The sequence below is a fragment of the Oncorhynchus tshawytscha genome, linkage group LG07, assembly GCF_018296145.1.
Source record: "Oncorhynchus tshawytscha isolate Ot180627B linkage group LG07, Otsh_v2.0, whole genome shotgun sequence".
In the NCBI taxonomy this organism is placed as follows: Eukaryota; Metazoa; Chordata; class Actinopteri; order Salmoniformes; family Salmonidae; genus Oncorhynchus; species Oncorhynchus tshawytscha.
Window position 1 is genome coordinate 15,533,300 of NC_056435.1, and position 15,552 is coordinate 15,548,851.

Here is a 15,552-nt window from a genome sequence, read left to right on the forward strand (position 1 = left end):
AGGAAGCAATATGGTGGAAGCTTTACTACCACACTGCTTATACCTATCCAGACATGCTAACCACATTGAGGGGTTATAGGGAGCAATTTGGACCAGCTGTACTCCATACCCTGTCCTAATGAAAACAACCTTGTGTTCCGAGTGGAGTCTGCTGAGGCAGAGGGAGGAAGGAGCTTGGTGGACAGGAGCAACAGAAATGTCAGTCAAACATCTAGCTCTCTCAAGATCGTTCTCTAGAGGTCCTACTGGTCCCAAAGCCCAATCAGTCTGTCCTCGCCCCTCTCCTCCCGCTTCCCTTCCCCCTAACCTGCCGTGTTAGCACTGCTCTACTTCTGTTGACAGGAGGCAGTTTGACAGTGCCTGAATACCAAATCACCGGCACTGGATGCCACTCACACCAAAATGTGATCACTTTTCATGTGCATTATTTCTCTAACCTAAACAGAAGTTGTCCTTAATGGAAAGTTAATAGAGAGATCCCACACCACAGCCCGGAATGCTGTACTGCTCTTGCCGTCATCTGTGTGTTGTGTGTGTGTGTGTGCACGTGCGAGTATGTGTGCACACAAGAGTGTGTGTGTGTCTGAGTGAGTGCCAATGTCCTCTGTGCAATCTGTCCCAATAGCATCTTGATGCTCCACAATGACGTGTCAGCAGTTTCCCTGACCTAGCTAGCAGCTCATTTCTCCAGTGACCGTGCCAAGTACAGAAACAAATAAAGCCTGTCTGATTGCCCTCACTGGTGAGTAAATCAATTAAAGGTTGCGTTCCAAATGGCACCCTATTCCCCAAAATCGTGCACTACTTTTGACCAGAGCCCATGGGCTATTTATGACTCTGCCATAGCATCTGGAGAAATCCTTCAATTATCACCAAGAGGGGGCCAACTTGGCATCTTGCCAATGTCTGCTTTCATGCTCGAAGGGCGATTTCAAATTGTGTCCGTTACAATTGTAAATAAAGAGGCGAACAAATGAGTTTGAATTATACAGTACCAGTACCATGTGATTGCAACACTGGTTGGGAAGTGCAATTGGGGAATAATGAATTAGTCACTGATTAGTCACTGGTGCGATTCAGAAAGTCTTTTCGATGACTATATCAGAAGAGAAGGACAAAACACTGCGGAAACACTGTCCTCAGGGACAGGCAGAGGGATGTGTTTGTGCGTGTGTTTGTTCGTGTTGTTCGATGTATAGACGAGCATATACGTATGCACACACATACACACACGTTTTGTTGACGTTGAGTGTGAGGTTACTTTCCTGACACCACACTCCGAGGGCCCTCACCTCCTCCCTGTAGGCCGTCTCGTCGTTGTTGGTAATCAAGATCCCATTACATGATTATATTTACAGCATGGCCCAAGAGACACAACACATTAATTAATTAATAAAGTAATTAACTTTCCAAACAGTTATGCTCCCAGCCTAGGTTTGATAAGGTCATTGGTTCTGTCTTACTAATCTCGAGGTGATGCAAATCGACTATGGGTGAAAATGTGCTTTGTTGCTCACTCATGACTCTTTTACATTTTACTTGTACAATAGCTTCAGAGCTCAGGAACCTACCAAAGCACCAGAACAGTTTTTACCTCAGTGCTGTGTGTAGCCTAAATACATGCACATAAGACAATTGCATTTGTACTTTCAGATACTATTTTTGTATATACGGATGATGTTGCCCACCATTTGCACGGTGACGTTCCTATATTTTTATTATTGAGCTCTCATCAAAGAGACATTTCAATGTTGTATTTACAAATGACATATAAATGCAATGAACATGAAAGGTGAAATTCAAAGAATTGCTAGAATTTCAAACCCCATAGCAATTGTTTTGTCTACAAATTACTGATCACTGGAAGCATATACCTGTGAGGGGAGTCTACCTGTTGGTGGTCGTAGTATTAGTAGTAGTAGTAGTAGTAGTAGTAGTAGTATTTCAAGTCCCCACAACAATTATTTGTTTTTTTAAATCGACCATGGGAAAAAAAGAGCTACTGTGCAAATAGTTTTATTTTATGTTCATCTATGGTGCAGTGTCTTGGCTACTGCTTTTTGTCAGCACTGCCATCTAGTGGTGAGGCCAGTGTTATCTGGATCCTGTAGGCTGGTAGTTGGTACTGTTTAGGCTACCTACACCACAAGACCAAAAGTATGTGAACATCTGCTCGTTGAGCATCTCATTCAGAAGCATCATGGCCATTAATTGAGTTGGTCCCCCCTTTACTGCTATAACAGCCTTCACTCTTCTGGGAAGGCTTTCCACTGGATGTTGGTACATTGTTGCACAAGAGAATTACATGCTGACCAGGCTGCTCATTTGCACCATCGCACGCATGAGGATTTTGTCCACCCACAGCAGACGCAATCACGACACGCAGGTTGAAATATCAAAACGAACTCTGAAACAAATTTTTTAATTTGGGGACAGAACAAAAAGCATTAAAGATTTACGTCAATTTAGCTAGCCAACTTGCTGTTGCTATCTAATTTGTCCTGGGATAAACATTGGGTTACGTCAGGGTAGGTCCTCTACTCTGACAATTTATCCATAGATAAAAAGGATAAACCAAGTTTGTTTCTAGTAATCTCTCCTCCTTCAGGCTTCTTCGTCTTCTTTGGACTTCATGGAGGTTGGCAAACAACTTTAAAGGTGCATTACCACCACCAACAGGAATGGAGTGTGGACCTCAGTTCATCTTTCAGTCACTCACGTGGGTATATGCTCCTAAAACCCAATGAGGAGATGGGAGAGGCGGGACTTGCAGAGCATCAAGCGTCAAAAAAATAATCAAGTTCTATTTTAGCGCCTGGCTACGCAGATGCTCGTTGACAAGCACGATCAGTGTGGGCGCAATAATTAAATAACAGGTGTAAATGTATATGCGATGCGAGAGGTGTGGTCAGCATGTTAGTGAGGTTGGGCACTGATGTTGTGCGATTAGGCCTGGCTCGCAGTCGGTGTTCCAATTCATCCCAAAGATGTTCGATGGAATTGAGATCAGGGTTGTACAAGCCATTCAAAGTTCTTACACACCGATCTCAACAAACCATTTCTGTATGGACCTTGCTTTTTGCACGAGGGCATTGTCATACTGAAACAAGAAAGGGCCATCCCCAAACTTTTGCCACAAAGTTGGAAGCACAGAATCATCTAGAATGTCATTGTATGCTGTAGCATTAATATTTCGCTTCACTGGAACTAAGGGGCCTAGCCCGAACCATGAAAAACAGCCCCAGACCATTATTCCTCCTCCCCCAAACTTTACAGTTGGCACAATACATTGGGGTAGGTAGCGTTTCCACCAAACACAGATTTGTCCGTTGGACTGCCAGATGGTGAAGCATGATTCATCACTCCAGAGAACATGTTTCCACTGCTCCAGAGTCCAATGGTGGCAAGCTTTACACCATTCCAGACGAAGCTTGGCTTTGCGCATGGTGATCTTTTATGAAGCTCCCGACGAAGAGTTCTTGTGCTGACGTTGCTTCCAGAGGCAGTTTGTAACTTGGAACTCATACACTAGAATGTTGCAACCGAGGACAGATGATTTTTACATGCTGCACGCTTCAGCAATCGGTGGTCCCGTTCTGTGAGCTTGTGTGGCCTACCACTACGCGGCTGAGGCGTTGTTGCTCCACTTCACATTAACAGCACTTACAGTTGACCGGGGCAGCGCTAGTAAGGCAGAAATGTTGTTGGTGGTATCCCATGATGGTGCCACATTGAAAGTCACTGAGCTCTTCAGTAAAGCCATTCTACTGCCAATGTGAACCATAGCCATATCAGACATCAATACATCCAATTGGCACAATTATTGGTTCACGGACCAATGGACCTGCAGTTATTTACAAGGTGTGTGGTGACATTAGGAGATTTCCAGGCGCTCTGCATCGCTTCCTGATTAGGATGATATAGTATTACTGAGGAGGATCTCCAGTCCTAGCCTGAGTCTGCTGTAATTACATTTGTTTGGCTCAGACAGCTCTACAAAGACACAACAGCAGTGTGGACCTCCTGACTGAAAGGAGAGTTATTGAGCTACTGTTTAGCTAGTGGTGTTCCATTTAAATGTTTCTGCAAATCGCTTCAATGTTTTTAATAACATGTAACCTTACCTACTCTACTTGTAAGGATTTCATCTGGTTTCCCCAATGCATCCCTCTACAACATCAGTGTTATTAAATGGTGTTTCACCCGCAAGTGCTCTTTCCATGCTGTTTACAGTACATCTGCCCTGGTAACTGTGATTATATTCCTCTGCCCCACTGCACCTGACCTATGTAATCCTCTCATTCTCTCTTCCCTGCTCTCTCACCAATAATACACTGAGAGTGGTGTTTGAGCTGCAGCTCTGCCATGAGCAGGCAACAGTCGACCTCCAACTCCAGCCCAAGCCGACCCACAATCCCAGCCCCAGCCCGACTTCGGGCTCCAACCTCAGCATCAACTGACCCACAGCCTCAGCTCCAGCCTGACCCTCAATCTCCAGCTCTAGCCGAGCTCCAACCCCAGCTCCATGGCTTCTCTCCTCCGTGAGAGCTCGTTACTCTAGGGTGTGCGGGTGCATGATGCTCAGACTCTGGCCCTAACCAGGCATCTCCAGCTGGGTTAATTCAGGGGAGAGAGAGGGCACAGCCCATCACAAGCCTCATCAACCATGGGGGGCAGGGAATCTCTTCACCATGAGTAACCCACAGGACACAATGTACTTTTCTCTCTCACTCACAAAAACACACACACCTCCGTCCACAATTGCATGCGTGCACAGTGCCCACACACACACACACATGCACGCCCAGAGAGAGAGAGAGACAGATGAACAGAGACAAACAACTCTTTGGGTGTTGGAAGTAGAGCAGAATAATTATGTCTCAGTAGACAGACTAATAACATATTATTCTATTTTATTCTATGTTCCAGTGAATTGGTGAATGGCGAGTTGTCCCAGCTTACCTGTGCTGGAGCAGGTGAGAGTGCCGGCCGGTGCTGGACTGGTGCCGCTGCCTGTGCTCGGGGGGAGCTCTCCATTGTTGAGCTGCTTGACCCTGCGCAGGTGGGAACGGCCGTTGTAGTGGACCTGGGCCTGGGCGGCTGAGTTGAGTTGGAGGTTGCACACCTCGCAGAGGGAGTAGAGCAGCCTTTTCTTCTGCTGAGGGCCATCTGGGTGTCCTTCTTCGGGCTCCTGTAGCAGCTCGCCACACAGGTTGAAGGGCAAGCACACGCCTCCGCCATGGCCGCCGCCACTGCCTTTCTGCAGCAACTGGGATGGACTCCGAGGCCTTTTCATACCTAGAAATTAACACAGCGGGGGAACAGGGTGAGTCAAGAGATGAGTAATAGGTACAGAATTGGCAAGGTCTTCTTTAGACATCTTACAGTGTGCTGCCCTTCAGTTTTCAACTCGGGTGCAAACGGCTGGGATTTCGTAGCAAAACTCCTCAGGTAACACCAAGAGCCTAGATACAGGCAAAAAATATGAGGACGGTAATTGCAGAGGGAGAAAAGTCTTCTCTCCAAACCACATATTCACAACTTATTTTGCATTTTTTTTAGCGTCACCTTCTGCACAAAGTCTTCACATGCCATTACCTTTGAGTTCCACTCAAAAAATGTTAGTCAACACATCAACTAGTATCACTTGTTTTACCTCTGCTCTGCCATCATCACAAAACGTGTATCCAAAATGGTACCCATTCCCTATACAGTGTGCTACTTTTATCCCAGGTATAGGGTGCGATTTGGGACAAAGCTATAGCCCAGACCCAGCATTACTCACTGCCAAATTGCCTATCAGCAAAAGGTCAAGTGATTTTTCTTTGACGGAGATGAAAAATGATGATTCTCAGACACTCGTTGTGTAAAACCTCGTTGTGAACCTGGTGTTTATCAAAGCACTGTCACTCTCCTCGTTCTAAATGGATTAGCAACTAGTTGGTAAACACCAGGTCACCTCCACTCACATCTACATATTCACATGCAGAAAGGCCTGGGAAACACATAGTGTCTTCGGAAAGTATTCAGACCCCTTGACTTTACCACCATTTTGTTATGTTACAGCCTTATTCCAAAATGGATTACATTTTAAAAAACCAACATCAATCTACACACAATACCCCATAATGACAAAGCTAAAACAGTTTGACATTTTTGCAAACTTATTACAAATAAAACACAGAAATACCTTATTTACATAATTATTCAGATATTTTGCTATGTGACTCAAAATTGAGCACAGGTGCATCCTGTTTCCATTGATCATTCTTGAGATGTTTCTACAACTTCATTGGAGTCCACCTGTGGTAAATTCAGTTGATTGGACATGTTTTGGAAAGACACAGACCTGTCTATATAAGGTCCCACAGTTGAAAGCATGTCAGAGCAAAAAAACAAGCCCTGAGGTTGAAGGAATTTTCCGTAGAGCTCTGAGAAAGGATTGTGTCGAGGCACTGATCTGGATAGGGTACCAAAAAATCAAATCAAACTTTATTTGTCACGTGTCGAATACAACAAGTTTCCTCTGACATCGCCTATTATTATTATTATTATTATTATTATTATTTATTTTTTTAACCTTTATTTAACTAGGCAAGTCAGTTAAGAAGAAATTCTTATTTTCAATGACAGCCTAGGAACAGTGGGTTAACTGCCTGTTCAGGGGAAGAACGACAGATTTGTACCTTGTCGGCTTGGGGATTTGCACTTGCAACCTTTCAGTTACTAGTCCAACGCTCTAACCACTAGGCTACCCTGCCGCCCCAATTACAGTATATAGGTCCTGGATGGCAGGAAGCTTGGCCCCAGTGTTGTACTGGGCCATTCGCACTACCCTCTGTAGCACCTTACGGTCAGATGCAGAGCAGTTGCCATACCAGGCAGTGATGCAACAGGTCAGGATGCTCTCGATGGTGCAGCTGTAGAACTTCTTGAGGATCTGGGGACCCATGCTAAATCTTTTCAGTCTCCCGAGGGGGAAAATGTGTTGTTGTGCCCTCTTCACGACTGTCTTGGTGTGTTTGGACCAGTTCGTTGGTGATGTCTGCAGAATTGAGGGTCCCCAAGAACACAGTGGCCTCTATAATTCTTAAATGGAAGAAGTTTGGAACCACCTTGAGCTGGCCCCTCGGCCAAACTGAGCAATAGGGGGAGAAACAAGATTCTTTAGTCTGATGAAACCGAGATTGAACTCTTTGGCCTCAATGACAAGTGTCACGTGTGGAGGAAACCTGGCACTATCCCTATGGTGAAGCGCGGTGGTGGCAGCATCATGCTGCGTGGATGATTTTCAGCAGCAGGGCCTGGGAGACTAGTCAGGATTGAGGCAAAGATGAATGGAGCAAAGTACAGAGAGATCCTTGTTGAAAACCTACTCCAAAGTGCTCAGGACCTCAGACTTTGGTGAAGGTTCACCTTCCAACAGGACAATGACCCAAAGCACACAACCAATACAACACAGGACTGTCTTCAGGACAAGTCTCTGAATGTCCTAGAGTGGCCCAGCCAGATCACAAACTTGAACCCGATCTAACATCTCTGGAAAGACCTGAAAAAAGCTGTGCAGCAACACTCCCCATCCAAGCTGACAGAGATTGTGAGGTTCTGCAGAGAAGAATGAGAGAAACTCCCCAAATAAAGGTGTTCCAAGCTTGTAGCAACAGACCCAAGAAGACTCGAGGCTGCAATATCTGCCAAAGCTGCTTCAACAAAGTACTGAGTAAAGGGTCTGAATACTTATGTAAATGATATATTTCAGTTTTTATAAATGTTCAAACATTCTTACAAACCTGCTGTTGCTTTGTCATTATGGGGTATTGTGTGTAGATTGTTGAGGGAAAAATACAACAATTTAATAAATGTTCAAATAAGGTTTGAATAAAAATGTGGAAAAGGTCAAGGGGCCTGAATACTTACTGTAAGAATATTCTAATATAAATACACAATGCAGAGGACTAGAGGTCAAGAGGGCTAGAGAGCAATGGAACTGTGTGTTTTTCAGTTCAACATCTATTTTGGATCTGTGAAGGAATTTCAGTCCGGGACTCATAGCTACACACGGCAAGTTCTCATTGGTCTAAACTGTTTTTACATTGAGCCTGAAATGGAAAACTTGGTATTTTGCCATTGGCCCAATTTTACTGCAAGGAATTCTAATTGGTCAACCAAAGGCTAGGCTTTGTCACGGTCGTCAAAATAAGTGGACCAAAGTGCAGCGTGGTAAGCGTACATTTCTCCTATTATTTAAAAATGTCACCAACAAAACAACAAGCGAACGACCGAAACAACCGTGAAGCTTACAGGGCTAAGTGCCACAAACAAAGTTAACTACCCACACTGAAGGAGGGAAAAAGGGCTACCTAAGTATGATTCCCAAACAGAGACAACGATAGACAGTTGTCCCTGATTGAGAACCATACCCCGGCCAAAACATAGAAATAAAGAAACATAGAAAACAAAACATAGAATGCCCACCCCACATCACACCCTGACCTATCCAAATAGAGAAATAAAATGGCTCTCTAAGGTCAGGGCGTGACAGGCTTGGGTATAAACTACATCCTGTCTCTTTGTTCCCTGGAGAAAACACTGAGGACAGGGAAGAATAAACATCTAACATATACTTTCCAGCATAACAACTATGATTTGTTCTCTTTGAATACATATATTTTACTCCCCACGATTTGCTTTGGGGTGTGTGTTATTGAAGAATAACATCAACTGCTAACGCAACCTTCCAGATACACACGTTCTCATGCAAACAACGACACATCTCGTGCATACACAGTTACAAACATTCAGGTGCACATCCATGCACATACACACTAGGGTTGAATGGCGGGGAACCCGGTTACCACTCCCTTTACCCGGGATAAATAACTGTGAGTAGCTGGTGAATTATAATAAATGATTTATATGAACAGCATGAAGTGAAATGGAACTGTTCAATTATATGCAAATGTCTAAATCTGCTTATCTACGGCTTCTGCAAGATGAATCAATGCTCAGGGTGGGGTCAGACAACCCATCTCAGTATGGAAAGCAATTCACAATGGATGTAGACCTATCATCTCATCATGGTAACTTATTTTTCTTGTGACAGGAAGGCCTACAGTTGCTGCAGCATAGCCTATGCTCACCTTGTTTTTTAATTGTAAAGATCCCCAAAAATGAATTGCAGCTGCAGAGTGTTATAACAGTTAATCACTTGAATGTCATTGCTTTAAAAAATCGGTGCCCACGTGAGGACCCTCTCGCAGTCTTTCTCTCTCTATCAACTCCATTCAAATTGCAGCAAAACAGATAATCCTGTTCAAGATTGATATAGCCCTATATATAAGAAAGAAGATCGAACGCGCAAGTACGGTAGGCTACAGCAGTTAACAATTCAGACGCATAACCATTCAATCTTTGTTAAGAGAAGTGAAAGCCATCTCCATCTACTGCTGGTCCTATATTGTTCTAGGATGCCATTGGAATGAGGAAGACATGGATAACGAAACTTATTTCATTTACCTGTTGAAAGTGAGGGAGGAATGAAGCAACAATGGAGAGGAAATGAGGTAGGCTAATACCATTAGGGGAAATATTATTAAAGGTTTTTATGCGTCAGCCTACTTATTAGACAAATAGCCCCATATTATATTTAAAAAATATAAATAAAACAGAGAGGTGCGGGCGGCTGCCTTAATCGACATCCACGTCTTCGGCGCCCGGGGAACAGTGGGTTAACTGCCTTGCTCAAGGACAGAACGACAGATTTGTAACTTGTCAGCTCCGGGATTCGATCCAGCAACAAAATACAGTACAGTAATACAGTTCACACTCAAAACGATTAGCTTTCTGGAGCTAGTTTTATTTATTTACCCAAGAGAGCAGCTACATCTATTTCATTAACACACACACACACACACACACACACACACACACACACACGTTAATGTTCAAGTAGTTTCTTTAACATTTGCAGGCATTAGAAGTAATAAATACATTGGAAATCTTTGTTGGGGCTCTCTCACATACAGGACAGTACATACACATATACTGTAAAAATATAATAAAAATAACATCAATTAAAGGTGCTAAGTGGTAAGGTCATAAAAACAGTTCAGTCATATGTGCCAAAGTGCTAAAAGTAGGATGAAAAAACCCCCAGCTCAGGTTGCTTGGTTTAGCAGGCGGATTGCACTGGGTTAAAAGCTATTCTTGAACCTGGTAGTAGAGGTTTTGATGCTCCTGTTGTGACGGCCCTGAATTTGTCTGAACCCTGGGAATCCGAATGCTCGGTCTGGACCACAGGAGGTCTAACCAGTTACTCACTTATTGACAGGGATCTGTGTGGAATTACTGAGCTAGCCCTCCCTCTGACACCCAATCTTCCTCCATGGTCCGGTTTATCTCCCAGAGGTTGCAGTCTTACAACTTCAAGGTGACCTCCTTGATATTCGTCGGACTCAACATCTCCAAACTCTAATCCACCATAAATTCAAATGTCTGAGTGAAGACCAACAACAGAGTGCAATGGATTTCAGAAACTCACTGACCACTCTAACTCCCATGCTGACAGAGCTCAGTGAGAGTTCGAAGATGGGATATTACTGGTGCCATGGACAGGCAGTTTGACTACCAACAAAACCAACTCACTGCCACTCTCCAGCGGCGCCTGCAACATCACCACACTGAGGTCCTCAAGGATGTTAATTCTGTTTTTTCTCCTCTGGTTAACACTGTAGACCACTTGCAGACAGAGCTCTAATTGTGTTAATGTTGGATGACGTGTCTGTTGACATGGCCTCCATTAGGCACAACTCCTTGCACAGAGCTTCTCTGGTGTCCACTTCTGTTCAGACCACTGGCCAAGCTGGCACCTCAGAACAGCTAAGACAAGGCCATGCTGCAGCCACCCCTTGCAGGATGCAATCCACCATGTATCCTGGTGTTCATTTTCATTGTCCGATAACTCCCTTCCCCTCTACCTCCTCAATCCCTCCTAGCTCTTTTGTTCATTGTGATTTGAGTAGACGTCATGTGGGTGCGATGCCCATTAAATTGCCATTTCAAACCTTTGGAGAAAAAGGATGACAGTCCTGATCAGCTAATGTATCTGGAAAGATGTCGTGACTTTCTTGCCCTCAATCCCCTGGCTGACGAATACTCCTTGCCACATTGAGGAATGTGTTGCATGGGACAGCTCGAGACTGGTGGGATGTGGCACGTCTCACCACGACCTCCTGTGCTGACTGAGGCCAAGTTTTCCTCTGCATTTCTGTCTGAGGACTACACTGATGAGCTAGCAGACAGAGTCAGGAATCGAGTGTAAAGAGAGAAAGAGAGTATCCGTGACTTTGCATACGGTTACCACTCCCTGTGCAGAAGGTGGAAACCTGGCATTGAGGAGGAAGAGGTCATTAAATTGATCTTGAAGAACATCAACCCACTACTAGCCAGTCAACTCCGAGAACGAGTCACCACTGTCGATGGACTGGTTCGCTTGGGACAGCAGTTTGAGAAGGACAGAGAATGCCAATAGCAATATGAACCCGAGAAAGAAAGACACCCAAACAGTCACCCAAGCCAGACCATCAACAACAGTCAGTCCCCAGCCAAGACCCCTCCCATGTTCTGTTGGAGATGTGGCCAAAGGGTTCTCTGGCACTGACCTTTTAAATATCCCAAAGCCTAGGACCAAGAGGCATGGAGAGTCAGCCTTTATTTATTATGCCCCCAGCCTTTGCAATAGCCTGCCAGAGAACCTGAGGAGGGCTGAAAATGTGGATATATTTAAGAGATCTTAAAACACAACTTTTTAGCTTTGCTTTTCTTTAGGGTCCCTTGTAGTCGTTCAGTTTTTATTGTTATTATTTTGTTTTTATCCTCTTATGTTCTGTAGAAAATATTTGTTTTTATTTTAATGTTTTTTATTAAAAAAATATTGTGAAGTGCATTGCAGTCCATGTCTGAAATGGGCTGTATAAATAAAGGTTGATTTGATTTGGTTCTTTGTGCCAGAATAAACCAAGTTCAATGAATCATTAATGCTCATATGATAAGAAAATGAATTTTTTATATATACATATATACACACACACAACATGACCAAAAGTATGTGGACACCTGCTCGTAGAACATCTCATCCCAACATCATGGGCATTAATATGGAGTTGGTCCCCCTTTGCTATACCAGCCTCCACTCTCCAAACCATTTCTGTATGGACCTCATTTTGAGCATGGGGGCATTGTCATGCTGATATAAGGAAAAGGCCTTCCCCAAACTGTTGCCACAAGGTTGGTAATCGCCTAGAATGTCATTGTATGCTGTAGCATTAAGATTTATCTTCACTGGAACTAAGGCCGATCCATGAAAAACAGCCCCAGACCATTACTCCCCCCCCCAATTTTTTTTTTTTTTTTTACAGTTGGCACTATGCACTGGGGCAAGTAGCGGTTCTTCTGGCATCTGCCAAACCCAGATCCGCCCGTCGGACTGCCAGATGGTGAAGCGTGATTCATCACTCCAGAGAGTGTGTTTCAACTGCTCCTCCAGAGTCCAATGGCAGTGAGCTTTACACCACTCCAACCGAAGATTGGCATTGCGCATGGGCTTCTAAGGCTTATTTTCCACCATCATTTGCAAATAAATTCATAAAAAATCCTACAATGTGATTTTCTGGATTTCTTTTTCTCATTTTGTCTGTCATAGTTGAAGTGTACCTATGATGAAAATTACAGGCCTCTCTCATCTTTTTAAGTGGGAGAACTTGCACAATTGGTGGCTGACTAAATACTTTTTTGCCCCACAGTATAGCCCTTCTTACATCAGCTGATATATCAAAGTGCTGTACAGAAATCCAGCCTAAAACCCCAACCAGCAAGCAATGGAGGTGTAGAGTCACGGTGGCTAGGAAAAACTCCCTAGAAAGGCCAAAACCTAGAGAGGAACCAGGCTTTGAGTGGTGGCCAGTCCTCTTCTGGCTGTGCCGGGTGGAGATTATATCAGAACATGGCCAAGATGTTCAAATGTTCATAAATTACCAGCACGGTCAAATAATAGTAATCACAGTGAACAGGTCAGGGTTCCATAGCCGCAGGCAGAACAGTTGAAACTGGAGCAGCAGCACGGCCAGGTGGACTGGGGACAAGGAGTCATCATGCCAGGTAGTCCTGAGGCATGGTCCTAGGACTCAGGTCGTCCTCCTCCGAGAGAGAGATAATTAGAGAGAGCATACTTAAATTCATACTGGACACCGGATAAGACCAGATAAGCACCCCGACACACAAACTACTACAGCATAAATACTGGAGGCTGAGACAGGAGGGGTCAGGAGACACTGTGGCCCCATCCGATGATACCCCCAGACAGAGCCAAACAGGCAGGATATAACCCCACCCACTTTGCCATAGCACAGCCCCCACTACTGAAGAGATGAGTCTTCAGTAAAGACTTAAAGGTAGAGACCGAGTCTGTGTCTCTCACATGGGTAGGCAGACCATTTCATAAAAATGGAGCTTCACATGGGTAGGGAGACCATTTCATAAAAATGGAGCTGTGTAGGAGAAAGCCCTGCCTCCAGCTGTTTGCTTAGAAATTCTAGGGAGCATTAGGAGGCCTGCATCTTGTGACCGTAGCGTACGTGTAGGTATTTACAGCAGGACCAAATCGCAAAGATAGGTAGGAGCAAGCCCATGTAATGCTTTGTAGGTTAGCAGAGAAACCTTGAAATTAGCCCTTGCCATAACAGGAAGCCAGTGTAGGGAGGCTAGCACTGGAATATTATGATCACATTTTTTGGTTCTAGTCAGGATTCTAGCAGCCGTATTTAGCACTAACTGAAGTTTATTTAGTGCTTTATCCGGGTAGCCGGAAAGTAGAGCATTGCAGTAGTCTAACCTAGAAGTAACAAAGCATGGATTAATTTTTTGCATCATTTTTGGACAGAAAATGTCTGATTTTTGCAATTTTTGCAATAAATGGAAAAAAAGCTGTCCTTGAAACAGTCTTGATATGTTCGTCAAAAGAGAGATCAGGGTCCAGAGTAACGCCGAGGTCCTTCACAGTTTTATTTGAGCCGACTGTACAACCATCAAGATTAATTGTCAGATTCAACAGAAGATCTCTGTTTCTTGGGACCTAGAACAAGCATCTCTGTTTTGTCCGAGTTTAAAAGTAGAAAGTTTGCAGCCATCCACTTCCTTATGTCTGAAACACAGGCTTCCAGCGAGGGCAATTTTGGGGCTTTACCATGTTTCATTGAAAGGTACAGCTGTGTGTCATCCATATATCAGTGAAAGTTAACATGTTTTCGAATGACATCCCCAAGAGGTACAATATATAGTCAAAACAATAGTGGTCCTAAAACAGAACCTTGAGGAACACTGACATTTATAGTTGATTTGGCAGAGGGCAAACCATTCACAGAAACAAACTGATATCTTTCTGACAGAAAAGATCTAAACCAGGCCAGAACTTGTGTAGACCAGATTGGGTTTCCAATCTCTCCAAAAGAATGTGGTGATCGATGGTATCAAAAGCAGCACTAAGGTCTAGGAGCACGAGGACAGATGCAGAGCCTCGGTCTGACGCCATTTAAAGGTAATTTACCACATTCACAAGTCCAGTCTCAGTGCTATGATGGGGTCTAAAACCAGACGGAAGCGTTTCATATACATTGTTTGTCTTCAGGAAGGCAGTGAGTTGCCGTGTAACAGTTTTTTATTTTTTATTCAGAGGAATGGGAGATTTGATATAGGCCAATTTTAGTTTTTATATTTTCTGGGTCAAGGTTTGGCTTTTTCCAGAGGCTTTATTACTGCAACTTTTAGTGAGTTTGGTACATATCCGGTGGATAGAGAGACGTTTATTATGTTCAACATAGGAGGGCCAAGCACAGGAAGCAGCTCTTTCAGTAGTTTAGTTGGAATAGGGTCCAGTATGCAGCTTGAAGGTTTAGAGGCCATGATTATTTTCATCATTGTGTCAAGAGATATAGTATTAAAACACTTGAGTGTCTCTCTTGATCCTAGGTCCTGGCAGAGTTGTGCAGACTCAGGACAACTGAGCTTTGGAGGAAGACGCAGATTTAATGAGGAGTTCGTAATTTGCTTTCTAATGATATTTTCCTCAAAGAAGTTTATGAATTTATTACTGCTGAAGTGAAAGCCATACTCTCTTGGAGAATGCTACTTTTTAGTTAGCTTTGCGACAGTATCAAAAAGAAATTCCGTATCGTTCTTATTTTCCAGAATTAAGTTGGAAAAATAGGATGATCAAGCAGCAATGAGGGCTCTTCGATACTGCACGGTACTGTCTTTCCAAATCTGACCATAATTCTATCCTCCTGATTCCTGCTTGCAAGCAAAAACTAAAGCAGGAAGCACCAGTGACTCGGTCAGTAAAGAAGTGGTCAGATGACACAGATGCTCAGCTACAGAACTGTTTTGATTGAATCGTATTACACCGGTGCCGACGCTTGTTGGTTGTGGCAGGGCTTGTAGGGCTGTTCCGGATGACTGTGATTGTGCTCTCCGTAGCCGATGTTAGTAAGACCTTTAAAC

General features: G+C 43.9%; 1 protein-coding gene across 2 annotated transcripts in view; it reads right to left on the minus strand.

Annotated features, from left to right (window-relative positions):
• Positions 1-15,552, minus strand: part of LOC112220188 (zinc finger protein 385B-like) — a 150,988-nt gene that overhangs the window by 96,931 nt on the left and 38,505 nt on the right. For both annotated transcript variants that reach the window (XM_042324151.1, XM_042324150.1), the window contains exon 2: positions 4,963-5,298. In XM_042324151.1, the coding sequence (XP_042180085.1) occupies positions 4,963-5,296 (334 nt within the window). In that variant the 5' untranslated portion in view covers positions 5,297-5,298. The remainder of the gene's footprint in view (positions 1-4,962; positions 5,299-15,552) is intronic.